Here is a 27151-nt window from a genome sequence, read left to right as displayed (position 1 = left end):
GACAGGATTTATTTCTGAAACATTTATTCATGCAAATCACATATGAATTATTTTTGAGGTCGAATCATCATCTTCACCGATTTTAGTGCTGTTTTTTCTTTCCATTTGCGCCATACTATTGCTTGATAAGTGTGAACAGCAGATGAGCGAAATGGTCCGTTCAGATTTGACTGGTAACAACTTCCAGACCACCACGCACCTTGGTAAGCCTTGACACAGTTGTGACGGTCATTTCTATCCTTTGTAACAAAGATATGGTTGTTGTGAGAATGCAGACTGTCCCCTTGAATGTACAAGTCAAATGCTTATATTGATAAATATATTTATACATCTGATGTGTATCAATTCCAGCTAAGAAGATAAATATCACGAATCGTCTCAGTACGTAGTACTCACCTGCAGTTCCACTGTATCCTCCGACTTTTAACCTGTACTTTCCTTTTTCATCCGCGATGCTGAACGTCGAGTACTTGGCGTAAGCCTTAGCGCCTGAAAACTGTTGTAGATCAATCCGCAGTTCCTGTGCTTTTCGTGATGTCAAAGAATGTATTGCATCATTTCCTGTAATGTAAAAAAAAAACCTTGATGTACATGTATCTGTAATGTATACCTGTCTGAACAGATTACACTACAATTATCATGATTGCTTTTCCGTCCATTTCTATTTTGTTGGAAAGTCAAAACAAAAATGTGCTTATGACACATCTTGGAATGTTATATCCAATGAGGCATATTAACTATATGTTACATGTATGTTTCAGTGAGTCTGGACACGCCAAGACCCAATGTTTGTTTTTTATTGAGATATTTAGTTAGTGTACTATTATAATACTATTCATCAACGTGATTATTTTGTCAGAAAGATTGCAACTACACCAATCATATGGTTGAAATTTGATGCTATTACAAATTAAGAAGATCTGTTTTAGGCGGACGCATTGTTTTACGATGTGTTAAATTTTTCTTTTAAGTCCTGATTTATGATTCCAGTGGGATTCTAGAATGAAAGTAAAGATTACCTAACCAGTAATCCACGCTCGCTCTTCCAAACCCTATCTTGTAGTCTCTCCACTTGCGGAAAAAACGTGTGGATCCGTATTTCCGTCGTTGGATAACCTGAATTATTCAAAAACAACACTAATACCGGTATTCTCAAAGTTAATAGAAATACTAATGTAACTTTATCCAAAGCGAGGCAAAATCTTTATTGCCCGTAGAAACTGCTTATTTTGAATAGCTATGAACGATGTAGCTCCACCTTGAAAAGTGGAGGGAACCTCTTTGTAATTAGATTTTTTTTTTTTAGATAATGATACAAGCACGAACGTGTAGCATTTTCTTTTAAAGTAGGGAGGGGAAATAGTCGGATGAATAGATAACTTATCTAATTAAGATATATCTTATGATTAACTTATCTAATTAAGATATATCTTATGATTAACTTATCTAATTAAGATATATCTTATGATTAACTTATCTAATTAAAATGTATCTTATGATCGCAAATTTTCGATATCCTACATCGTTTCACATAGACAAATTTAGACAATAAATGAGACCATGAACTACAATGCTTCACGCCAGCATATTTTCATGAAGTATTCTGGCGCGAACCGTCCCAGTTCATGTCTTCATGTATTCTCAAATGAAAGTTTGATTACCAGTATTAACCAGACGATGAATGACGTAATCAGGCTGACATGCTATCCTTACTATAATGCTTAGAAGGCAACATCAAAGGTAGAGTCAGTTGTTCTATTAATAATTGCCCCACTTCTCATACGCCCTTGGCTATTCTTGTTATTATAATTAAACCAACTTTTCAAAGCAATCTTATCATGACACGGCCGATATAATAAAATCGGAAGGAAGGAAAAAGCTTATAAATAAAACTTAGATATGGAAGTACCGTCCATCCACCGCCATCAGTGGTCATGTCACAGAACACCCGCTTCTTGGTCTTGCCGTCAGGGTATATAGTGTACACTCCGTTACGACCTTTAAGATCCGGGTGACGTTTTATGATACCAGAGCAATCAGGCTGATGGAAGTCACCTATAATTTAAAAAAAGAGTGTCACAGTGTTGAATGTAGATGTATGCTCAGTGATCCTTCTCTATAAAATATTTTCCATTAATTTTTAATAAATATGTATGTATCAAAATGAAGAAATGCAATTTTACTCGTTTTGAATATTCCCACCAAACCAACTGAGTCTGCGCTGACTTTGAAACTGGAAACAACATCTACCCCGACAGTCAGTGGAGTTTTCACTTTGTAAGACGTTTTTTCGTGCCTCCATTTCCAAGGAAGTTTTCTCAAAGATCCTGTCATATGACCTAGTTATATAAATGAAGTTTAGAATTAGTTTTGTAGGTTGTTGAAGTGATATTCGAAATGACCCCTCGATAAAAACCCTTAAATGAATTCAAATATGAATTTTATACATGCATATATGAAAACGACAATGATCACAGAATCTTATCCTTAGATGAATTTGACTCCACTTTTTTGGCACACTGTTTTTCCCTATAATAGCTCTAAAACTTCATTGTTATTTCGGATTTCAAAGATTTCGGTTAAGCATCACTGAAGAGATATGATTTGTCGAAATGCGCATCTGGTGCATCAAAATTGGTACCGTATAAGTTTTACATCACAACATTTTTATATCATCACGTTGGTGATATTTTTTATCAACACAAGAAGTGTGCATAACCCTTCGTCTTATACATATAGAGATTTTAGTTCTTTGCGATTTAAGCCAAATTTTCCGATGTTCGAATTTTATTTTTCTTTTAAGTATATTTACAATATCAAAGTAATAAAAAGAATGTGTGTTTGTGAAACACTGATATCCTAGTATGGTCCACTCCAATATGAAAGTAATAACGAATCTCCAATTATCAATTGTGTTGTGCATAGTAGTGGGCATATACATTGTATGTTTTGACATTTTAGGTATCCCTATTATCTGTCCGTTTCTGTGCAATTTATCTATCTCTGATATATGTTTACCAGAGAAAATAAGCTCATACTAGTTTATATAACTGCTCTTTTGATCACATATGAGTAAAGGATAATATTCGTATCATTTTGATAAGCCAACAGGGGATATTTCCTCTTCCTAGGTACCTCATCCCACTTCTGGTCTGTGTTTGCCCTACTTTCAATTTTGTAATCGCTCCGGCCGATCTCCCGTGAATATAATTTTTTTAAGAAACTTCAGTATCTAAATATAAGTTTTGATTACTGTTATCGATATAAAAGTTTTGCTGTAGTTTAATATTGAAATCTGGCGTAAAACTAATATAATTGTCAAGTACATGTGCTGCAATCTAATTTGGGAATGAATTAATAATTTTTTGAAACTTCATACAATCATGTTTGATAACACTGCGGGTTTTCTGTGTCTAGCATTTTTTCATGGACATCTTGATTATTTTTTATACCGAAAGACTGAATATACAGGGGAAATAATTAATTGATTTACACGTCTCTCAATATGACATTGAAAATGTTAACCTGGGATGGACGTACATATTTTGTTATTATTCATTAATTGGTTCAGTCATGCACCATAATTTATTTTCTCATGAATAAATGAATTGGTATCTACATATCATTCTTTATGAAAACTTCTGAGACACAAGCCATATTGGGCAGTGAATTCCACAGATTACTTGTTTAATACCATTATGAATGTTGTTGAATATACATGTAAACATAAATGTTTCTTATATTAATGCTCTTAAAACTTTCATATTGCATTAGTGCATCTTTATGTTTGAATGACATTTCAAACATTTATGATTTTTGAAAACCACTCAAGTGTTCTTACATAAATGATGGTATTAATGCTTTTTTATAAAGTGAGTATTCAAATTAAATAAATTTTGTTAAAGTTTTGTTTCCATACACATGTACATGTATTAATGAAATATTTCATACTACAATATTTATGTTTTCTTGGAAATAGCTTAGAATGTTTAGCAGTCGATCGTATGCTTTGCATCAAAATTATCTTCTAGGATTTATGAAATTAGTCACCTGTTTCATTATCATTAAGGAGGTATGCTACACCAGAGAAATTTGATGTAGGTGAAAAATGGAGGATATATACAACAATATTTTGAAGTTGAAAAATTTCAAATTTGCTTTATTTTGTCAAAAAATACAGTTTTAGTAGAAGGTAATCTGAAAAAAATTTAAAACCCCTGCTCGAACCTCCGACCTAAAGTTCAGAAATCGGTATTCTAACCTACTGAGCTACTCGACTAGATATTTAAATGGAAAAGGAAAAGTCCAATATTGCTGATATAGATTTTTCATCCATGTTTTTAAAGGAAGTCAGCCATTATGACGATGTAGAGTACTACCTTAATATCATTATATACCACTGCTTACCTTTTACCACAGGATGTGCCTGTGGAACCTCAGCACCAGTAAGCGACAAAGTTAGGAAGCCTAGAAATATGTAAACGGGAGACATGACTCCGTCCGATCCTGAAACAGGCTGCTTAAATGTGTAGTTTGTGTCTGCTATATATACGTTTTGTAAGTCTATGGATAAATCAATGTGGCATTAAAATGAAACTTAATATACGGGTATATGTTCATGTAAACATTTGGATATTTAATGAGATGTATATAATACAGTTCAGATCAGTCAACGAACTTTTTACGTTTCATTACATCACTGTGCTATCATTATTAAATCAAACATGTATTGTTTTAATTCATGAATTATATTCATAGTACGCACTAGGTGGAAACCGTTCTCTATTTTACGACATATGATTATGTCGCTGTGAAACGTTCAATATAAACACCATCACATAATTGTACAATTATTATTATAATGGAGAATATGTCAGTAACAAAGATGAAACTTGTTAAAAATATGAATGGAAATTAAGAACAGTACATGTACATAAAAATCAATACACACCTGCACTCATACACTGTATGTTAACCCTGTTTAGTACTGTATAGATCCTGAATATAAGTAATGATGTAGACACCTACTACATTCAAACTCCATTCGACCTGCGCTTAACTTCGAGATGATAGAATGGGAAAAAATTTAATTTCAATTCAGGTTGTGTTTAAATATTGATGACTTCAAACCTGTACTTGTCAACTTTTCATAATTTTAATCCATGTACATATAATATAAATACCTTCCCGCAGCTTGTACTTGTTGCTACGTGTATTGAAAGAAATCCATAACACCAAGTGATGTGAGATTGTGTCATTTATTGAGTAAATAAATGAAGAAAAACAGAAGCACATACAATACATTACATATACCAAATGTTGATCAAAATCGATAGCTTAAATTAAAATTTATATTGTAAATTGGTGCTTATCCCAGCGATTGTTTTATAATGGTTGAAAGTTTGTGCAACAAGGTGGAAACAAGAAAAAAGACCAAAAGGCAGGCTAAATGTTAGCTTGCATTACGCATGCAGCACCACCCAAGAAAAAGACATGTATTAATATATGTATATCATATGAAAATTTAAACTAATATATGTATATCATATGAAAATTTAAATTAAAGTACAAAAAATTCTTATGGCCTGATTCGAATTGAACAAGTATATGACTAGATGGATTTTCTATGAGCAGTCATATGTTAAACTGAAAAATGACATTTTAGTCACTAATATATTTTACTGGATTATCATTGAAATACATACAGTACGATGCACATCCAAATACTGACCCCATGATTGTCGTTTCTGTCCATAAAAGTTTGTTAATTTTTTTTAAAAATATATTTTATTGCCGATTAGACAAAAATATTGGATTCAAAATCAAAAATATAGATAATCATCTCCCTTAAATAATATACAATCATACAATAATTTAGACAACCTTCTCCTTTAGATAGTACTAGATGAAATCTCGTGCAAGCGCATAAAATCAGAAAATATATTGCAGAGAGGAAGGACAGTTTCAATGCTGTTTGAATTGTTGCGCCCATGAATTGATTAAATGTTATCTTTCATTCAAAGGAATTTAAACACAATTTTTGAATAATTGTGTGCATTAGTTTTGTTATATTTCTTGATATCATATACAGTGAATCAAACTTGATTATTAGGAAATCACTTGCAGCTCCAAATTAAGTGTTCCTTATATAACTTAAATTCTCTCTCTCTCTCTCTCTCTCTCTCTCTCTCTCTCTCTCTCTCTCTCTGTGTATATTGAAAATTAGGAAATGATTTTACGAGTGCGATTGTAATCCGTCATGCCGAATAGTTGACCATATACTAAATAAACGCTAAGGTCTACAACCAATCGCAACATTTCAGCTTGCCGGAAAGGCCCAAGAATGTGCGACTGGTTGTAGACCTTAGCGTCTATAATGGTGCCTTGTTCTGGGCGCTTTTTTCTGGAAATTTCCCTCAGGCTAATTCAAACTAAAATCACGGATTGAAGAAACGAACAGGCATATCTTATTTATTCAGCAATTATCAAAAACTTCTTTTTTCTGTAAGATCAAAATTAAACATTGATGAGCAACGAATTTACTTCATATCATATTACATATGTACCTTAAGTTATTAATAAAAAAGAAAACTGGCTTAGATTCACCAAAGCGTGTGCACCATTTTACTCTCACTTTTAATATTTCAGGGTAGTTTATCGGAAACGGATTTTCAATTAATTTTACGATATTTACTAATCAAGGTAAGATTCTAATATAGCTTACGGACTTCACCTCACACATGAAACAATATCAAAGGTGTAAGCAGTAACTCGAGTGCAAGCATTCCGGAATTTATTGGCAAAATTTGTTAACTTTTAAGTATAGATGTAATCACACATAATAAAATATTCAAATATAGAATACCTAATAAAATTTTAGCAACACGCTTTATTATATATATATATATATATATATATATATATATATATATATATATATATATATAAGCATGTTATAGTTGTTCAGCACTGAATGACTCAAGTTCAAAAGGTGGAAAACGATTGGACAATAATGTTACTTTTGCTGCGGATCTTCACTGGAAATTCAAAGTTTCAACACTGTTGACTCGTTTGAACTCTGAGCCTAATAGCTGGTGAAAACGAATCTGATCTGCCGAAAGGGAGGACAAACATTGATTCAAACATTGTGAGGATGACCACAAGTAGCTATATTTTAATCGGCAATTCTAGGTTGTACTGCAACGGATGACGGATGCTCAAAATCCAACGTAATGAAGGAAAATTGCATGGAGAAAATGGTGTAAGGTTGACGACGGCGACCTAATCTTCGGAAGTTGGACTTATTTTTTCAAAGTTTCTGTGAAGTCAGGTAACGATTTATGTATTACAAAAAAGAACAATATTCTGGCTTTCAACTGGAATTTTTTTTATGCATTATCACGATTAATACCGAAGTTTTGAGAGTTTGAAACGAACAACCGAGCATTTATGGCTGCTTTGTTAGCTCCCTTCTCACTATATACTATATATACCAGTTTGCTCAGATTGTATTAAAACCCTGTGAGTGAGACAAGGTTTTCTAATTTATATTTTCAGGAGTGCTATACACGAGTGAAAATATCGAAGAAATCCGGTCTCACGAGTGAATTAAATTCTATATTCAACAACAAACACATTGAATTTTCTGTTCATTACATTTTCTTCATATGATGGGTCTATATAGCTTTGTATCGCGATCATCCTATTCTAATATTGTTTTCCGGAAATTGTAATTGTGTCAATTTTGGTTTTGATAATTTCCTTTAATATTGCAACTTCCGGTATACAAGACGACGACGACAAATGTAAATATATTATACGTACTAGGTTTGGACAATAGCACTCTTTCCGACTAAATTACTCGGTAAAGCAGCGATCCGTTGGCCTGTAACATACAGATGCGTGTAGGTTACCCTTATATGTAAATAATATGAATATTCCCCAAAAAACAAAACCAAAAAAACAAACAACAACAACAACACAGCTTTGTCAATTAAAATTGCAGGCGAATAAAACTATGGAATAAAAGATACATGTATAAGCGTTGGTGATTTTTTCAAAATAAAGTTTATGGTGTGAATAAAGTTAAATGTCACGCAATATGCAGAAAAATTGAATAAATCATGGTAGTGCGCATGCGTAATGGAAATGTGTCTGTGATGTGCAATGAAAATTAAGTTAATTAAACTCCTGCATATTATATCCTTAGAAAAAACAAAAGGGAAATGTAAATTAAATATTATTTCGTGATCACTTGCTATCTTCTGGAGAAAAGTATTACCCGGTAGTCTAGATATAGAAGAACTGTTACTTCTCTGTAGTGTACACTGTATATGTACTTTGTGTAGTGAATATATATAAATGCATATACTTTGTGCAAAGTGGGATGGTGAATATATAAATGCTTACGTTTTGTAAAAAAAAAAATAATTACATTTTCTTCGGTTTTTCCTTCAGCACTTTTAGCTGTCCCTGTATAAACACAGATAGGTAGAAATCACTTCCATCCCTCGAGGATTCCCTTTCAAACATACCGACGAAGCGAGAAATCGCCATCTTGGTTCTATTGTATTTTATTGATCAAATTTGAAAACGCAAGGTTGAGTTTGCAACGAATCTTGATAACTGAAGATACGTGTAGGCTACATATGTAGACCTAATGTTTACTTCACTGAACAAATCGACTTTGGAGTCACTCTGACAGACAGTACCGGAAAGTTTAATCCCGGCTCGACATCACACAAAATACGTCATGTACCAGAGAAAGTTATATAATTTGCACTTATTGTATTTAAAAACGTTTTCATCAGAATTTAATATAGCATGCAGCATTCTCGCCAAATGAAGTCCAACACAATGAAATGTCAACGTTACAGGTTCAGGTCAATCGATATGACATGACGTAATCTGGTACATTTTGCAAGGCATGACGCATTTTATGCTTTGATAGGCGGATTAAAGAATCCGTCCTCTGAAAATTAAATTATTTTTGGGCATTCAAATAATAGAGCCATGAAAAATCAACTTTACATGACGTAAAATGAAAGTGATCTTAAAAATTACGGATAAATATTGTCGGCAAATAGTTCCGGTTGTTATTTTCACAGTGTAAAAATCACACTTTTGTTATTATATCTTGATCAGGTAATATTTTTCAGCACTACGGACGAACAAAACATTAATTTCAAAATTAAGGATTATCTCCCTCATGCGTAGCTCTTATCCTTAGACGAATTTGACTGCAATTTTTTTTTTTTGGCATTCTGTTTTTCCCTAAAATAACTCTTACAAGTTCATCATTATTTCGGATTTCAAACATTTCGGTTGAGCATCACTGAAGAGACATTATTTGTCGAAATGCGCATCTGGTGCATCAAAATTGGTACCGTACAAGTTTTACATTGGTACTAGCATTCAAATCAATTCATGAAAGTGTTTTAGAAGCAGTATATGGTAAAGTATTTAATTATATTAGGTCTATATCATATTCGCACAAAACTTTACTCTATTCTATTAAGAGTTTTGAATTCGTTATTTGAAGAAGCCAACGCTAGGCCATGCTTGGATTTTTTAACAACAGAATATAAATTAGGTTCTATGATTGTTCAGTACAAAATTGTAAAACTTGTGATATACTGAGCACTCGACATTCATGTTGTAGTAATCTTACCGGACGTAATTTCTATACGAAATGTTTTGATAATTTGACTTGTAAATCTTCTAATGTTGTCTGCGCTATTGAGTGTAAACTTTGTGGCTTAATTTATGTGGGAGAAACTAAAGGTTCACTTAATAAAAGAATATCGGGGCACATATTTCAAATACAGAATGGAGGTTAACTGATTTCTTTACAAGTATTTTAATTTAACGAACCATTCCATCTTGAACATGAACGTCAGGATTCTGTCGAGGATTGTGCCAGACGATGGTCTAAATATGAAAAAGAAGAACCTGATACATTGTCAGAATGGATTAAAAGTATAAGAGGAATGTTAAAATCCGTATTAGACATATTAAAACAAAAGTACGTACCAGCTATCCTTCTGTGTTTGATAAACAAGAAGTGATAAAACAATTAGATAGGTTACATGAGAAATATGGTTTGGTTTCAGCTGACAAAGCTTGTATCAACATTGTCTTTGTTTGTAAGGCTCATTATTACAACTGTATTTTAAACGAAATTGGCATTAATTCCACTTTTGGTAATCGTACTCATACTCCAACTGCCCTTTCAAAAGACGAAATTCTTCCTATACTGGATTCCTAAACTTCATAAAAACCTTTACAAACAAAGATACATTACTGGATCCAGCAATTGTTCTACCAAGCCCCTATCTTTGCTCCTCACGAAAATATTAACTGCTGTGAAGAAGAAACTTCAAACGTACTGTCCGATTAAATATGCCAGAAGTTGTGTCAATCAAATATGTATTCTACAAAAATCTAAGAAACATTTAGTAGACTTCAAATCGCAAACCTTTTCTCAAATCAACAACAACAAAATGTATGACTTTACACGGCCATTCCTCACGATAGATTAAAGTCTAGACATTTGATATTCTCTGGTCGTTATAACGATCTAGTTCGTCAATACAACCTATCATTGGGTCAAATGCTGTCTGACGTGTTTCATACCGATTGTTAAGCCGTTCTTGGCACACTGATTTGACTGCGGATAACTCCGTTTACCTGATCAGGATATGGGGCTCACGGCGGGTGTGACCGGTCAACAGTGAATGCTTACTCCTCCTAGGCACCTGATCCCACCTCTGGTGTGTCCAGGGGTCCGTGTTTGCCCAACTATCTAATTTGTATTGCTTGTAGGAGTTATGAGATTGATCACTGTTCGTTATCTTCACCTTGCATATCATAGACAGCTGCTTCTTCAACAAATATAGAAAACGCAAATATTCCTATCTAGTGATCTGTCATTCAAAAACTTATTTTGTTAAGCGCCACTCTGATTCCACGCACAAGTACTCTGAAGTTGAAATAAAAATAAACTGTAGTTCCTCATTGACAATATCTTCTTGGTGATCAGGTCTTCCAACAGTCTGTTGGAATCCGTGGGCACGAATTATGCTCCTTTATTAGATGACCTGTTTTTATATTCATATGAAGCAGAATTTATGCAAAAACTTCTACGTGAAAGAAAAAAATCTCTTCCTCTGGTTTTCAATTCGAAATTTATATGTATCGACGACGTATTATCTATTAACAATAATAAGTTTCATTCATATGTCGATTCAATATATCCCAGTGAACTCGAAAGAAAAGAAACCACAGAATCGTCAACTTCTGCTTCATACTTAGATATTTTATTGAATATAGATATTAACGGCAAACTAACAACTCAACTTTATGACAAACGGGATAATTTCATCTTCTCCATTGTCAACTTCCCATATTTATGCAAAGTGAAGATAACGAACAGTGATCAATCTCATAACTCCTACAAGCAATACAAAATAGCAATATTCCAATATCACCTGCATTTGGTATTTATACCTTTAAACTGATTCGATACGCAAGAGCTCATCTGCTTTTGATCAGTTTTGAAATTGAGGCATGCTACTGACAAACAAGTTGATGGTGCAGTTGTTCCAACAGTCTCGTTTAAAGTCAGGAGTTCGCAAATTCTATAGTCGTCATAACGATCTAGTTTGCCAATACGACGTATCATTGAGTCAAATGCTGTCTGACGTCTTTTATACCGATTGTTAGGTCGTTCTTGGCACACTGATTTTACTACGGATAACTTAATTTACCTGATGAAGATATAGGGCTCACAGCGGGTGTGTCCAGTCGACAGGGGATGTTTATTCCTCCTAGGCACCTGATCTCACCTCTGGTGTGTCCGGGGGTCTATGTTTGCCCAACTCTCTATTTTGAATTGCTTGTACGAGTTATGAGATTGATCACTGTTCGTTATCTTCACCTTTCATGATTATGGATGCTGTCCATCACGGGCTCTTTAAACCACCACGGGTCATGGATGATATTCCTTTCGAATCATGCTATCAGTTTATTAAACTCCAAATAACAAAGCAATCACTGCCGTTAACGCACGCAACATTATTCGTCATAAAAAAGTTCAATCTTGTATTCCAATATATTTCATTAAGTCCAGTTCTACACCCTGTATTTCGAAAAATATGCTTCTGATATTGCATCCACATTTTTTAATTACAAACAAACTTTGCATTGCATAAATATAGACCCTCTTATACGTTATCCGTCTAGATCTACGTGTTCTTGTTCTTTCAACTATAGTTCAGCTGGGCATGTCATTACTTGTGATGTTGATCACAGGGGCTAAGCCCGTTTTGGGTCGAACTCTGTGATAACATAAATATAGAAATGGGTCTAACTCTGACCCAGATACAAAAGAAAAATACCCATTCCCATCAAATATCTAAAAAAAAAATATCAGTAACTATATGCGATGTGCGTAATTATATGGTCTCCTTGCATAGAGGAATGTATTAACTACCTACATGCCAAATTTCAAGCAACACGTTCATAAAATAACAGAGATATACGTAATCGTTCTCTCGATTTCACCTTTTTAGCTCACCTCAGCTGAAAGCTCAAGTGAGCTTTTCTGATCGCCTGTTGTCCGTCGTCTGTCCGTCTGTCTGTAAACCTTTTACATTTTCGACTTCTTCTCCAGAATCACTGGGCCAATTTCAACCAACCTTGGCCAAAAACATTCTTGGGTAAAGGGCTTTCAAGTTTGCTTTAAAAAGGGGTTATGTCCCTTTCAAAGGGGAGATAATCACAAGAAAGCAAAAATAGGATGGGGTCATTTAAACATCTTCTCAAGAACCACAGTGCCAGAAAAGCTGAGATTTACATGACAGCTTCCTGACATGGTGCAGATTCAAGTTTGTTAAAGTCATGACCCCCAGGAGTCGGATGGGGCCACAATAGGGGATCAAAGTTTTACATACAAATATATAGGGAAAATCTTTAAAAAATTTCTTCTCAAGAATCACTGAGCCAGAAAAGCTGAAATTTACATGAAAGCTTCCTGGCATAGTGCAGTTTTCGGTTTGTTAAATTCAAGGGCCCCGGGCGTAGGATGAGGCCACAAGGGGGATCAAAGTTTTACATACAAATATATAGGGAAAATCTTTAAAAACCTTCTTCTCAAAAACTACTGGGCCAGGAAAGTCAGAAAAGTGGAAATTTGCATATTGCAGATTCAAGTTTGTTCAAATCAGAGCCCCCGAGGAGAGGATGGGGTCACAATAGGGGATCAAAGTTTTACATACAAATATATAGGGAAAATCAATAAAAATCTTCTGAAAAATCACTGAGCCAGAAAAGTTTACTCCTTTGTTAGCTGACCTGTTTCTATATTCATGTGAAGCAGAATTTATTCAAAAACTTCTACGCGAGAACAAAAAATCTCTCGCTGTGGCCTTCAATTCGACATTTAGATACATCGATGACGTTTTGTCTATTAACAATAATAGCTTTCATTCAAATGTCGATTTGATATATATCTGTGAGCTCGAAAGAAAGGACAGCACAGAGTCGTCCATTTCTGCTTCATACTTAGATATTTTATTGAAAGTAGACATTAACGGCAAACTGACAACTCAACTGTATGACAAACGGGATGATTTCAGCTTCTTCATCGTCAACTTCCCATATTTATGTAGCATTATTCCATTATCACCTGCATATGTTGTTTATATATCTCACCTGATTCGATACGCAAGAACTTGTTTTGCGTATAGTCAGGTTTTAAATCCAGGTAAGCAAACAAGTTGATGGTACAGGGCTTTCAACAGTCTCGATTGAAGTCAGCATTTCACAAATTCTATGGTCGTTATAACGATCTAGTTCGTCAATACAACCTCGCATTGGGTAAAATGCTGTCTGACGTGTTTCATACCGATTGTTAAGCCGTTCTTGGCACAGTGATTTTGACTGCAAATAACTCCGTTTACCTGATCAGGATATAGGGCTCACGGCAGGCACCTGATCCCACCTCTGGTGTGTCCAGGGGTCCGTGTTTGTCCAACTATCTATTTTGTATTGCTTATAAGAGTATTGAGATTGATCACTGTTCGTTATATTCACCTTGCATTCACATGAAAGCTTCCTGACATAGTCCACATTCCAATTTTGAAAAAAATCATGGCCCCCTGAAGTAGGTTGGGGCCACAATAGGGATCAAAGTTTTACATGCGAATATATAGGAAAAATCTTTAAATATGAGCCAAGGTAACTCAGGTGAGCGATATGGCCCATGAGCCTCTTGTTACTCTTACTCGAACAGTTACCGGTCTACATTATGTAGGTCACCATTTGGTTTTGCACCTATGACAGTAGCGAAATTCAGATTAGTGTGGAAGGTTTTGGACCTGTTCGTACTGTAATCGTAAGTATACTGCAACTAACCTTTCAAAAGATGAAATTCTTCAAAATGTTGTTTCTGTTTTAGACACATTTAATGTTCCAGTCAATGGGATGGATGGACATGTACTGAATTCCTAAACTTCACAAATGCCCTTATAAAGAAAGATACATAATACATTGCTGGATCCAGTAAATGTTCTATAGAGCCCCTATCTTTACTCTTCCCGAAATTATTAAAAGCTGTAAAGGAGAAACTTCAAACGTACATCGCTCCAACATATACCTGACGTGGTGTAAATCAAATGTGAATTCTAAAAATTCTAAAGAAATTTTAGTATATCTAAAATGGCAAAACTTTCTCAAATTCACATCAAAACGTATGACTTCAACATTTACACGAGCATTTTTCACGATGAATCAAAGACTAGACTTTTGAGATCCTATATAAAAATGCAAAAAGGGAATATCCAAATCTAGTGATAAGTTATCCACAATATTACTTTCTTAAACACCACTTTGATTCCATGCACAAGTACTTTGAAATGAAATTAAAAATATGCTGGAGTTCCTTATAGACAATATCTTCGTAGTCTTTGGAGATCAGGTCTTTCAACACTCTGTTAGAATTCCAATGGGCGCCAATTTTGTTTCTTTTCAACTGGACCGGTTTTTTTTCAAATATTCTTATGAGGCAGAATTTATTCAAAAGCTTCTACACAAGAAGAAAACACCTCCTGCTGTGGCCTTCAGCCCGACATTTAGATATATTGACAACGTTTTATATATAAACAATAATCAATTTCATTCATATGTAGATTTGATATATCCCTGTGAACTCGAAATAAAATACATCATAGAGTCGTCCACATCTGTTTCGTGCATCGGTAGTTTATTTGAAACTAACCACTCAGATTTATGACAAACGGGATGACTTCAACTTCTCAATAGCCAACTTCGTCAATTTATGTACGAGCAATGTTCCATTAGCACCTGCATATGGTGTTTACATCTTCCAACTGATTCGATTCGCAAGAGCTTGTTCTGAGTTTCATCAGTTTTTAAATCGAGGCAGGCTACTGGCCAACAAGATGATGTTACAGAGGTTTCAGCAGTCTCGTTTAAAGTCGGCATATCGCAAATTATATTGTCGTTAATATAAAGATCTAATTTTCAAATACAAGCTACCACTGAGCCTAATGCTGTCGGAATTCTTAGGTCTCTCTTTACACAATGATTTTGACTTCAGATTACTAAGTTTGCCTGATCAAGAGATGATGAGAATCACGGCGTATACGACCAGTGGACAGGACATTCTCACTCCTCATAGACACCTGATCCCACCGCTGGTGTGTCCAGAGGTTTGTATTTGTCTTACTCTTGATTTTGTATTTTTGTAGCAATTATAATATTGATCACTATTTGTCATCTTCACCTTTTCTAGAACGAACTCGCAATTTAGTTTATTAAACAATAAGAACCACGAGTACAATCAGAATGTTGGTGAACGTGGTCTATAAATTAAAGGTATTGCTGTATGCATTCAAAATGTTTTATCGATCATCTTCAAGCAATGAAAAGTTGGTATAGAAGATATTTCAGATATTACCCTGAAAACGGAAGTCTCGAATTGCAGCAGGTCTTGGCACGTAAAAAATACTCTCTGCTACGATAGTTAGTGCTAAGCGTAGGTCTAAATTTGTAGTCCTTGGTGTCTCAGTATCAGTCAAATTATCGAAGGGACTTAAAACAATGAAATGTAAACAAAACAAAGTTTTCATCACTCAGAAGAATTAATACCTTCCTCACCCTCTCTATAAACATAATGCAATGATTTTCTTATAAATATATGTATCATAATTCGACAATTCTTTAACACTCATTTTGACCACGGATTAATCCGATTACATTATCAATATATAGGGCTCACGGCGCGTGTGACCGGTCAACAGGGGATGGCTGATCCTCCTGAGCACCTGATCCCATCTCTTGTATCTCCAGGGGTCTGTTTTTGCCCAACTCTTAATTTGGTATTCCATATGGGAGTTACAAGATTGATCACTGTTCTTTATCTTCACCCTTTTCATTCACTCAAGATGAAGATTCCCTCTACACAAATTGAGTTTGCGCTTACATTGTAAATGGGAATAATAATAATCTACCCCGACTATCCCAACAGTTAGTTTTCCCTTTGAAATCTTCTTCTACACATTTCTCTAGTTCTTACCAATGATAGTAAGGATTAGGCATATGTATACAGTAAACTTTTGTTATTTAGGTTTGCAAGAACCTCATCATTGCAAATATTTTTCGTCGCAAACCAGTCTTTTAATATCTTTTGTATGTTTAAGATGATGTAAGTCGCGAAAATTAATCGCCACCAACCAGTTTATTACTGGGAAATCGCGAAAAGAAGTTGCGAATAAAATTTGGTTTACAGTGTTTTTTGGGGTGTCCGACCGGTTTATTTTCCAAAAAATTGTTTTAACTTTCATAGCATACAATGTAAATACCTTCATCTAAAATTATCTTCATAAAAAAAGAGTTGTGCTTGTGGGTTCCAACCCTACTCGCAACATGGGTAAAATCAATTTAAACCGAAAAGAATGGAGTTTCACCGGTTACACTTCAATTGGCGAAGGTATTCTCAGGGTGAAAAGTGTCAATGTTACTTGCAAATATCATGCCCTTTTTATATATAAATACATTGTATACCCCGTTGGAGGTTCTCAGTACACCCTTGCTTCTTGCAAGAGGCGACAAAATGAGGCGGTCCTTTGAATGAGACCGCAAAAATTCGAGGTCCCGTGTCACAGCAGGTGGGGCACGATATAAATTTCCCTGCTTAAACGTCGTAAGCGCTGAGCACAGGCCTGAATTTTGCAGTCTTTCACAGCCAGTGGTGACGTCTCCATATGAGTGAAAATCCCCCAGCAGGACGCTAAACAATATACAACGAAACAACCAAAATCATAGGCCTAATGTAGCTTGGAATTAATTTCTAATATTTCATACGTGACATTTCATACATTAGATTTCATATGCATTTCCTCTCTTTCAAATAATAAAACAACAGAATTATTTGACAGGATTTATTTCTGAAACAATTGTTCATACAAAGCATAAATCATCTATTTTCGAGGTCGAATCATCATCTTTGCCGATTTTAGTGCTGTTTTTTCTTTCCATCTCCGCCATACTATTGCTTTATAAGTGTGAACAGCAGATGAACGAAATGGTCCGTTCAAAAATGAATGGTAACAATTATGATACCACCACCCTGCTTGGTATTCCTTGATACATGTGTTATGGCCATTTCTATCTTTTGTAAGAAAGATACGGTTGTTGTGATACTGTAGACTGTCCCCTTAAATGTACAAGTGTTTATATAGCAAAACATATTTATACATTTGATGTGTGCATCAATTCCAGCTAAGAAGATAAATATCACGAATAGTCTCAGTACGTAGTACTCACCCGCAGTTCCACTGTATCCTCCGACTTTTAACCTGTACTTTCCTTTTTCATCCGCGATGCTGAACGTCGAGTACTTAGCGTAAGCCTTAGCGCCTGAAAACTGTTGTAGATCAATCCGCAGTTCCTGTGCTTTTCGTGATGTCAAAGAATGTATTGCATCATTTCCTGTAATGTATAAAAACGTTATGTATCTGAAATACACACCTTTGAACAGATTTACAACGAAATTATTACATTCCAATTATCATGTTTGTCCATCCGTCCATATTTCAATTTTTTGAAAGCAAATGTGTTCATGATACATCTTGGAACGTTTTCTCCAATGGGACCGGATGCGGAATATTAATTAGGTATATGTTGTGTTTCAGTGACCCTGGACAGGTCAAGATCACATTTTTTATCTTGATATTTAAGCTATATGGTATTATGATAACATTCATCAGAATAGTTGTATTGTCAGAAAGAATGCAACTACAGCAATCAAATGGTTGAAATTTGATGTTATTGTACATTAAGAAGACTTAAGTTTACCTAACCAGTAATCTGCACTCGCTCTTCCAAACCCTTTCTTGTAGTCTCTCCACTTGCGGGTAAAACGTGTGGATCCGTATTTCCGTCGTTGGATAACCTGAATTATTCAAGTACAACACTAATATCCCCACTATTGATAGAAATACTGATGTAGCTTTATCCACAGTGACCTAAAATCTTTATTGCCCATAGAAATTGCTTATTTTAAATAGGTATCAATTCAACGGATTCTTGAAAAGTGGGGGAGGGGTGCACAACCATGCACTTTGTGATAAGATTTTTTTAAATAATGATACAGTTAAGTACGTATACCATTGGTTTATTTCAATGGGGTGGGGGGTGTAATAAATATTGCATCTAATCCAAGAATATGGTGTTTTTATTTTAATTTCCAACTGTTTCAATAGATGAACTATTTTTTATCATGATTCACCCGTGCTTGTTCACATCTGCATTGCATCCATGTGGAATGACTATAATTACAATTGGTAAAGATATCAAAGGGAAAACCATTAGAAATGCAAATGCCCTCCATTTGCTTACAAGTATGGGGGTATAAGAAAATGTATCTTATAAAAATGTTCAATATTGACCCTGAGTGACTTCGAGTTTTTTGCATCCCATCTTGAAGAAGCGGCTGCCAAGATTCATACATTTTATTAGTTATTTGCATTTGCAATGTTTTTGCTTTCGATGTATTGGTAGCCATTTTACACGAATGCGATGGAATTTCCAACCGTGTGCGTATAAATCTTGATAAATATGGTACATCTATTTTAATGGCTGGAAATAGTAAAATGTAAATATAAAAAGCTGGAAATTCCGACAGAAATGAAGGAAGAATGTAAATAGAAAAAATTATTTCAGTTTTGAAAATATATGAGGGCATGAACTGCATCGCTTCATGTCGGCATACTATTCATGAAGCTCTAAAAAAAAAATGCGTGAATTGTCGCATTCCATGTATTTTCAAAACAGAAAAGTTTGATTACTAGGATGAGCCAGACGTTGAATGAGACTGACATGCTATCCTAACCATAAAGCTTCACAGACAACACAGTTGTTCTATAAATAACCTTCATCTAATTGATTATCTCACTATTTTGACAATATGAAAGTAAAAGAAAACGATTATCAATTTATACATTTTTATTCATAATTGAATGTGCCCGACTAAGCTGATTGAGGTATATAACTTTTGTCTACTAAAAAAATGAATAAATAAAATGAGAAATAAAATACAACGTCGGGGGAGGGGGTATTTTCTTCTTGTGGAGGGAGGGGAGAGGGGGATCTTGAATTAGTTAGATTTCAAACCAAATTACTCAAATCAAAACTACTTCTAATCTAGCAGGTAAGCTTATGTGAATGAAAATATCATCAACGGCAAAGCTGCAGAGATGGGCAAACTTTAGAATATTGATTCAATGATATACAACTGTAGTCTGATACTTATTTAGTATCACTCAATCACAATACCTATATTGGATGACTGAACTAATAGCGTAAACTGTCAAACACAGGCAGAGAACAATTTTGTCTTCGTCTTCAATATGTACATTTGTGAAAATCCGATTACACTACAAAGTTAGATGAAGGGGAAAAATAAACGTAAAGAAACCGCAAGTAGAATGACAACAAAACGGGCCTTAGTTTATAAGTTTAGTTAAGTTTTAATGATAATTACATAACTGATATCATTCGAAAAGGGGGCACAAACATGATTGTGACACACCCCCCCCTTGAAAAGTGGGGTAGCACGTGTCCCGACTGCCTCTCATTCTACGCTCTGTGTTATTCTTGTTACCATGTAATCAAACCAACTTTTCAAAATTTTATAATGACACGGGCTACATAAAAGAATCGGAAGGAAAGAAATAGCTTTTTAAATAAAACTCAGATATGGAAGTACCGTCCATCCACCGCCATCAGTGGTCATGTCACAGAACACCCGCTTCTTGGTCTTGCCGTCAGGGTATATAGTGTACACTCCGTTACGACCTTTAAGATCCGGGTGACGTTTTATGATACCAGAGCAATCAGGCTGTTGGAAGTTACCTATAATTTAAAAAAAGAGTGTCACAGTGTTGAATGCAAATACATGCTCGGTGCTCCTTCTCTATGATTTATTGTTCATCATTTTCTGATAAATATATACATATATGTATCAAAATGAAGAAAAACGATTTTACTTGTTTTGAATATTCCCCCCAAACCAATTGAGTCTGCGCTGACTTTGAAACTGGAAACAACGTCTACCCCGACAGTCAGTGGAGTTTTCACTTTGTAAGACGTTTTCTCGTGCCTCCATTTCCAAGGAAGTTTTCTCAAAGATCCTGCCACATGACCTAGTTACATAAATGAAGTTTATAATTAGTTTTGTAAGTTGTTAAAAAAGTACTCCAAATCATCCCTCGATAAAATCCTTTTAAAAATGAATTCAAAAATGAATTTAGTACATGCATATATGAAAATGACAATGATCACAGAACCTTATGATATCATAACATTTTGTTGTTATATATGTAAAACTTATACGGTACCAATTTTGATGCACCAGATGCGCATTTCGACAAATATGTCTCTTCAGTGATGCTCAACCGAAATGTTTGAAATCCGAAATAACTATGAAGTTTTAGATCTAAATATAGCCAAAAACAGCGTGCCAAACAAGTGGAGCCAAATTCGTCCAAGGATAAGAGCTATGCATGAGGGAGATAATCCTTAATTTTGAAATGAATTTCTAAATTGTATAACAGCAATTAAATATACATCCGTATTTTCAAGCTAGTAACGAAGTACTTAGCTACTGGGCTGTAGAGACCCTCGGGGACTAACAGTCCACCAGCAGAGGCCTCGACCCTATGTATATATATCTTTATAAATGCAAGAAATGTTATTCTAAATATGTCCGCTGCATGAATCCGCTCCCATTACAGAAACAAAAACTGATGATTCTGACAAGACAGATATTCCCGGTTTTGTTACTTTTATGAAAATCAGACAAAAAACTTTCCAAAATCTGTTCTGGTGGAATTATACTTTCAGAAAAAGAAAACATAGTTGAACATGTCGAAATTATGGAAACTTATTGTAAGTACGGTTTCTGGTTCAAAGTAAATAAACTCGTTTTTAGATTACGATGGGGATTTGATATGAGGAGTAGTTTACATTTTTCCTGGAGGTAATAGATTTTCCTCTCCTGAATGTTTTACAGAATTGGAAGAGGAACTTATTGATATTGCAAAGGATTCTAAATATGTGTGTCTTATGGGTGATTTTAATGCCCGAGTTGGTCATGAGATTATGTTATGCCTGATGGTTTTTAACGCACCCGAATGTATGTGAAGATACATATTGTACTGATGTAGCTGCACGTTCACAGATTTTTTTAAGTTGTAATATCCCACTTGAAAGGAAAGTTCAAGACTCTCATGTAAATAATTTTGGATATAAAGTCATAGACTTTTGTAAAAATAATGAAATATATATTGTCAATAGCCGAATAGGCAGTGACAAAAACAAACGTGGTATGACATGCAAAAACAGTAGCACAGTTGATTACGTATTATCCAGTGTACATTTCTTTGATAAAGTAGTAATGCCAGTACTACTCTATGGCTGTGAAATTTAGGTGTACGAAAATTTGGATGTTATTGAAAAAGTACATTTAAAATTTCTGTAATATATTTTATGCATGAAAAGTAGTAGTCAGCATTTATGGTTTTTGGTGAATCAGATCGTTTTCCTCTGTCTGTCACTATATATTCAAGGATGATTTCGTATTAGGCAAAAATGTTTCAAGGCCAAGAAAATAACACTGTGTTTACTGTATATAGATATTTATTTCATCGATACATGCACAATTTAATGAGAATATGAACTCATGGGTTATTTTTATAAGAAATGTTTTAGATTCCTGTGGTTTTTCTAATATTTGGACAGGACAGTGCTCTGTAAAGTTTAATGTCCAATGGACTACTGTTGTAATTAAAAGCTAAAAAACAAGTTTATACAAAAGTAGACAAATGATACGAATAATTGATTTTTAAAGCTTAACTTTGGCTTCGATAAATAATTAAGTATTCTTTCTAAAACATTTTGGAAATTCTTCTTGTTAAATTCAAAACAACAAACCACCATTTACCCATAGAGGAAGGTAGGGGTGGTATGGAATTCCACCAATTGGTAGAAATTGCACACTCTGTAATACTGGTAAATTAGCCGACGATTACCACTTTATCTTAGAATGTAAATCCCTATACACTTTACGAAAAGAATTTTTGGCTTCTAGATATTGTCAAGTACCAAATGTACTGAAATTTGGAAAATCAATGCCAACATCAAACTTTCAAACATTAAAAAAAACTATGTATATTTATTTCTAAAATTCAGGGGCTAGTCTGCTGTCCTCCCTAACATGTAGAGTTATTAAATGTCCGAATCTCTCGCGCCGGTAAGTGAGAAAGTTTCCCAGTTTACTTTCGGAAGGTCGGTGGTCTCTTCCTAGTTACATTGTAACTGGGTTCTCTCTTCCACCAATAAAAACAGGGCGCCACCAGATAACTGAAAAATTGTTGAGTGTGGCGAAAAACTGCTAAACAATCAATCTTTGTATGCATTATGTCCCTACCTCTATTTTGTGCTAATGAACATATATATGCATGTATTAGTTATAAATTTATACCCTTGGAAAAATTGTTTATATAATTACAAAGTCATGTACCCCATGTACCATTATGAATGGTTTGAGCGAATAAATGAAATAAACTTAAATAACTACCCCTTTCTCTTATACACATGGAGATTTTAGTTGTTTGAGATTTAAGCCAAATTTTCCGCTCTTCGAATTTTTCTTTAGCATATTTACAATATTAAAGTAATAAAAAGAATGTGTGTTTGTGAAACACTGATATCCTAGTATTGGTCCACTCCAAGGTCAAAGAAATAACGAATCTCCAGTTATCAATTGTGTTGTGTAAGTGTGCATATATTTTCCGACATTTTAGGTATCCCTATTATCTATCCGTTTCTGTATATTTTATCTATCTCAATGTGTGATATATGTTTACCAGAGGACCTAAGCGTATACTACTTTTTATAACTAATCGTTTGATCACATATGAATAACGTATATTATTATTTTTATCGTGACAGGTCAACAGGGGCTATTTCCTCCTCCTTGGCACTTCATCCCATCTCTGTGTGTGCCTTACTCTCAATTTTGTATTCTTTATCATCGGCCACAGGAGCGGACAATCTATTTGTGGTTATGTTAGAAAGAGTCCCCGGGAAAAGGACAAATTATTTTTATTGTTTCGGTAGAATACTCTTATGTATGAAACTACTAAAAAGATTTCTTTTGAATATTTACATATACGTCTTGATTACTGTTACCGATATATATGTCTTCTGATGTACCGTAATTTGATAATGGAATTTTCAAGTACGCGTGGTGTAATCTAATGTGGGAATAAAGTAATGGGTTTTTAAAACTTCATACAATCATGTTTGATAACGCCGCTGGTTTTCAGGCGCTAACATCTTATTCATGGACATCTAGATTATTTTTATACCGAAAGGTTGAAAAAATAGGGAAAATAATTGATTCTCACGTCTCTCAATATGGCATCAAAGAAGTGTTAATCTGGGGTGGACGTATATTTTATGATTATTCATTAATTTCCTCAGTCATGTACCATAATGTATTTTCTCATGAATAAATGAATTGATATCTATATATCTTTCTTCGTGAAAACTTCTGAGACACTAACCATACCGACTGGTTAATTCCAGAGATTTACTTGTTCAATGCCATTATGATTTTTGTTCTATCCCGTAAGTAAAATATACATGTACATGTAAACATAATTATAAATGAAAGGCGAAGATAACGAACAGTGATCAATCTCATAACTCCTATAAGCAATGCAAAATAAAGAGTTGAACAAACACGGACCCCTGGATATACGAGAGGTGGGACCAGGTGCATAGGAGGAGTAAGCATCCCCTATACCCTGCTAAGGTAAACGGAGTTATCCGTAGTCAAAATCAGTGTTCTAAGAACGGCCTAAAAATCGCATCAGACAGCATTTAACCCAATGATAGGTTGTATTGACGAACTAGATCGTTATAACGACCATAGAATTTGCGAAATGCTGATTTCAATCGAGACTGGTGAAACCTCTGTACCATCAACTTGTTTGTCAGTAGCTTTCCTCTATTTAAAAACTGACTATACATAGAACAAGTTATTGCGTATCGAATCAGTTGAGAGATATAAACACCATATGCAGGTGATAATGGAATATTGTTACATAAATATGGGAAGTTGGCGATGGAGAAGCTGAAATAATCCCGTTTGTCATACAGCTGAGTTGTCAGTTTGTCGTTAATGTCTACTTTCAATAAAATATCAAAGTATGAAGCAGAAGTGGACGACCCTGTGGTGTCTTTTATCTCGAGCTCACTGGGATATATCGAATTGACATATGAATGAAAGTTATTATTGATAATAGATAAAACGTCGTCGATATATCTAAATGTCGAATTGAACGCCACATCAAGATATTTTTTCTTCTCAGGTAGACTTTTTTGAAAAAAATTCTTCATAGAAATACTCCTCCTAAGCACCTGATCCCACCTCTGGTGTGTCCAGGGGTCCGTGTTTGCCCAACTATCTATTTTGTAATGCTTATAAGAGTTATGAGATTGATCACTGTTCGTTATCTTCACCTTTCATCAGCTAACAAAGGAGCACAATTCGTGCCCATGGGATTTCAAACAGACTGTTGGAAGACCTGATCACGAAAGAGCACGAAGATATTGTCAATTAGGAACTCTAGCATATTTTTATTTCAACTTCAGAGTATTTGTGCGTGGAATCAGAGTGGTGTTTAACAAGGTAAGTTTTTGGATAACTGATCACTAGATAAGAATATTTCCTTTTTTGTTTAAGAAGCAACTGTCTATGATGTCAAAAAGTCTAGTCTTTAATTCATCGTGAGGAATGGTCGTGTAAAGTGTTGAAAAGTCATACGTTTTGATGTTATTGATTTGGGAAAAGTTTTGCGATTTCAAGTTTACTAAAAATATTTTATAATTTTTTAGAATCGGTATTTGATTGACACCACTTCTGGCATATGTAGTCGCACGGTAAGTTTGAAGTTTCTCCTTCACAGCTGTTAATATTTTCGTGAAGAGCAAAGAAAGGGGCTCGGTAGAGCACTTGCTGGATCCAGCAATGTATCTTTGTTTGCAAGGGTTTTTATGTAGTTTAGGAATCCAGTATAGGAACGGTAACTCATATTCATTCGACCCATTGACTGGGATATTAAAATGTGTCTAAAACTAAAGCATGGTTTTGAAGAATTTCATCTTTTGAAAGGGCAGTTGGAGTATAAGTACGATTACCAAAAGTGGAATTAATGCCAAGTTCGTTTAAAATACAGTTGTAATAATGAGCCTTACAAACAAAGATAATGTTGTTACTAGCTTTGTCAAACAACTCTAAAATTAGTTTTTGCTTATATCGTCTTAAATTCATTAATCTGATAATTGAAATCTACATAATACTAGTATTCAATAGTGTTTCGAACAAACTAATATAATCCAGGGCATGCATTCTGAAAAATAGGGGAGGCATCCAATATCTTGCGAGATCTGGGAGACTACATGTAAATCTTAAACGCATTTATTTCATCTTTGTGAAATCTAATTGTCTATTATGAAGTAACGGCTAACTGTTGTTGTGTAGCTAGTAAATTCCTGATATTTGAAACATGTATAAGCAGTCTTTTGTCTAAAAAACTATATGGAGATTGATCACTGTTTGTTATCTTCGCCTTTCATCTTAAAGTTAAAGATCAAATATGATGACGTCATTTGCCAAATGTGTCACGTTCTTCTTACTCAGATTTTCTCAAAAGTCCAAAATATCCAAAATCCAGAGTCGAATTTTCCTATATTTCAAAATATAAGATTTGCTATTGACGAACTATGCGTGTTATATTGCACATCGCGGTGTACATAAATATATCAATTACAATATACATGTACATGTATTTTGTCGAGATTTAGCTTTATTAAAAGTGCTATTAATAATTTAATTAATTAATTTTTGTAAAATCTCTATAGATAATTTTTACATATGGCACATTCTTACCACGAAAGTTTGATTTGAAATTTAGTGGAGAGAAAAATTGTAGAATACATTTCTTTTGTACCATGCACACTAAGAGATGTTGTTGCATAGAACAAAATATTAAAGTTTTAAAAAAAATTGAACTTGGAGAAAACTTTTACGTATCTGTTTGCTTCTACATTAATGCTCTTAAAACTTCCATATTGCATTAGTGTTTTTCCATGTTTGAATGACATTTCACACATTTATAATTCTGAAAACCACTCAAGTGTTCTTACATAAATGATAGTATTAAATCAGATGAGATTGTTTCTCAATATTATTTCCATTTTAATAAAATATTTCATATTACAATATTAATGTATTTCCTTGGAAATAACTTAAATATTTAAAATGTTGGCGGCCGATTGTATGCCTTGCATAAAAATTATCTTGTAGGATTTCTGGAATTGGTCACTGTTGGTTATCTTCACCTTTTTCGTTATTACTAATAATTATCATTATTATTATATGTAAATGCTTACCTTTTATCACACGATGCGCCCGTGGAACCTTAGCATCAGTAAACGACAAAGTTATGAAGCCTAGAATTATGTAAAGTGGAGACATGACTCCGTCCGATCCTGAAAC

General features: G+C 34.3%; 1 protein-coding gene across 1 annotated transcript; it reads right to left on the bottom strand.

The window, feature by feature from the left end:
• LOC125679886 (uncharacterized) lies at positions 1-27151 on the bottom strand. The gene is made up of 12 exons (XM_056153360.1): positions 27046-27151; positions 20571-20726; positions 20291-20436; positions 18379-18475; positions 17848-18012; positions 17504-17737; positions 4408-4563; positions 2184-2339; positions 1910-2055; positions 1020-1116; positions 397-561; positions 1-283 (listed from the first exon to the last, which is right to left on the bottom strand). Exons 1-12 carry the CDS (start codon positions 27128-27130, stop codon positions 48-50), a joined length of 1839 nt encoding a protein of 612 aa, XP_056009335.1. The 5' UTR covers positions 27131-27151; the 3' UTR covers positions 1-47.

The sequence above is a fragment of the Ostrea edulis genome, chromosome 2 (assembly GCF_947568905.1).
Source record: "Ostrea edulis chromosome 2, xbOstEdul1.1, whole genome shotgun sequence".
NCBI classification, from domain to species: domain Eukaryota; kingdom Metazoa; phylum Mollusca; class Bivalvia; order Ostreida; family Ostreidae; genus Ostrea; species Ostrea edulis.
Note: the sequence above shows the minus strand (reverse complement) of the source record. Positions and strands in the feature narration are given on the sequence as shown.

Coding starts and splice junctions, on each gene's coding strand:
- LOC125679886 (XM_056153360.1), bottom strand. CDS start 27,130: ATGTCTCCACTTTACATAATTCTAGGCTTCATAACTTTGTCGTTTACT. Junction 20,437..20,570: donor GGGGGGAATATTCAAAACAA/GTAAAATCGTTT, acceptor TTTAAATTATAG/GTAACTTCCAACAGCCTGAT. Junction 284..396: donor AGGATACAGTGGAACTGCAG/GTGAGTACTACG, acceptor TGTACATTCAAG/GGGACAGTCTGCATTCTCAC.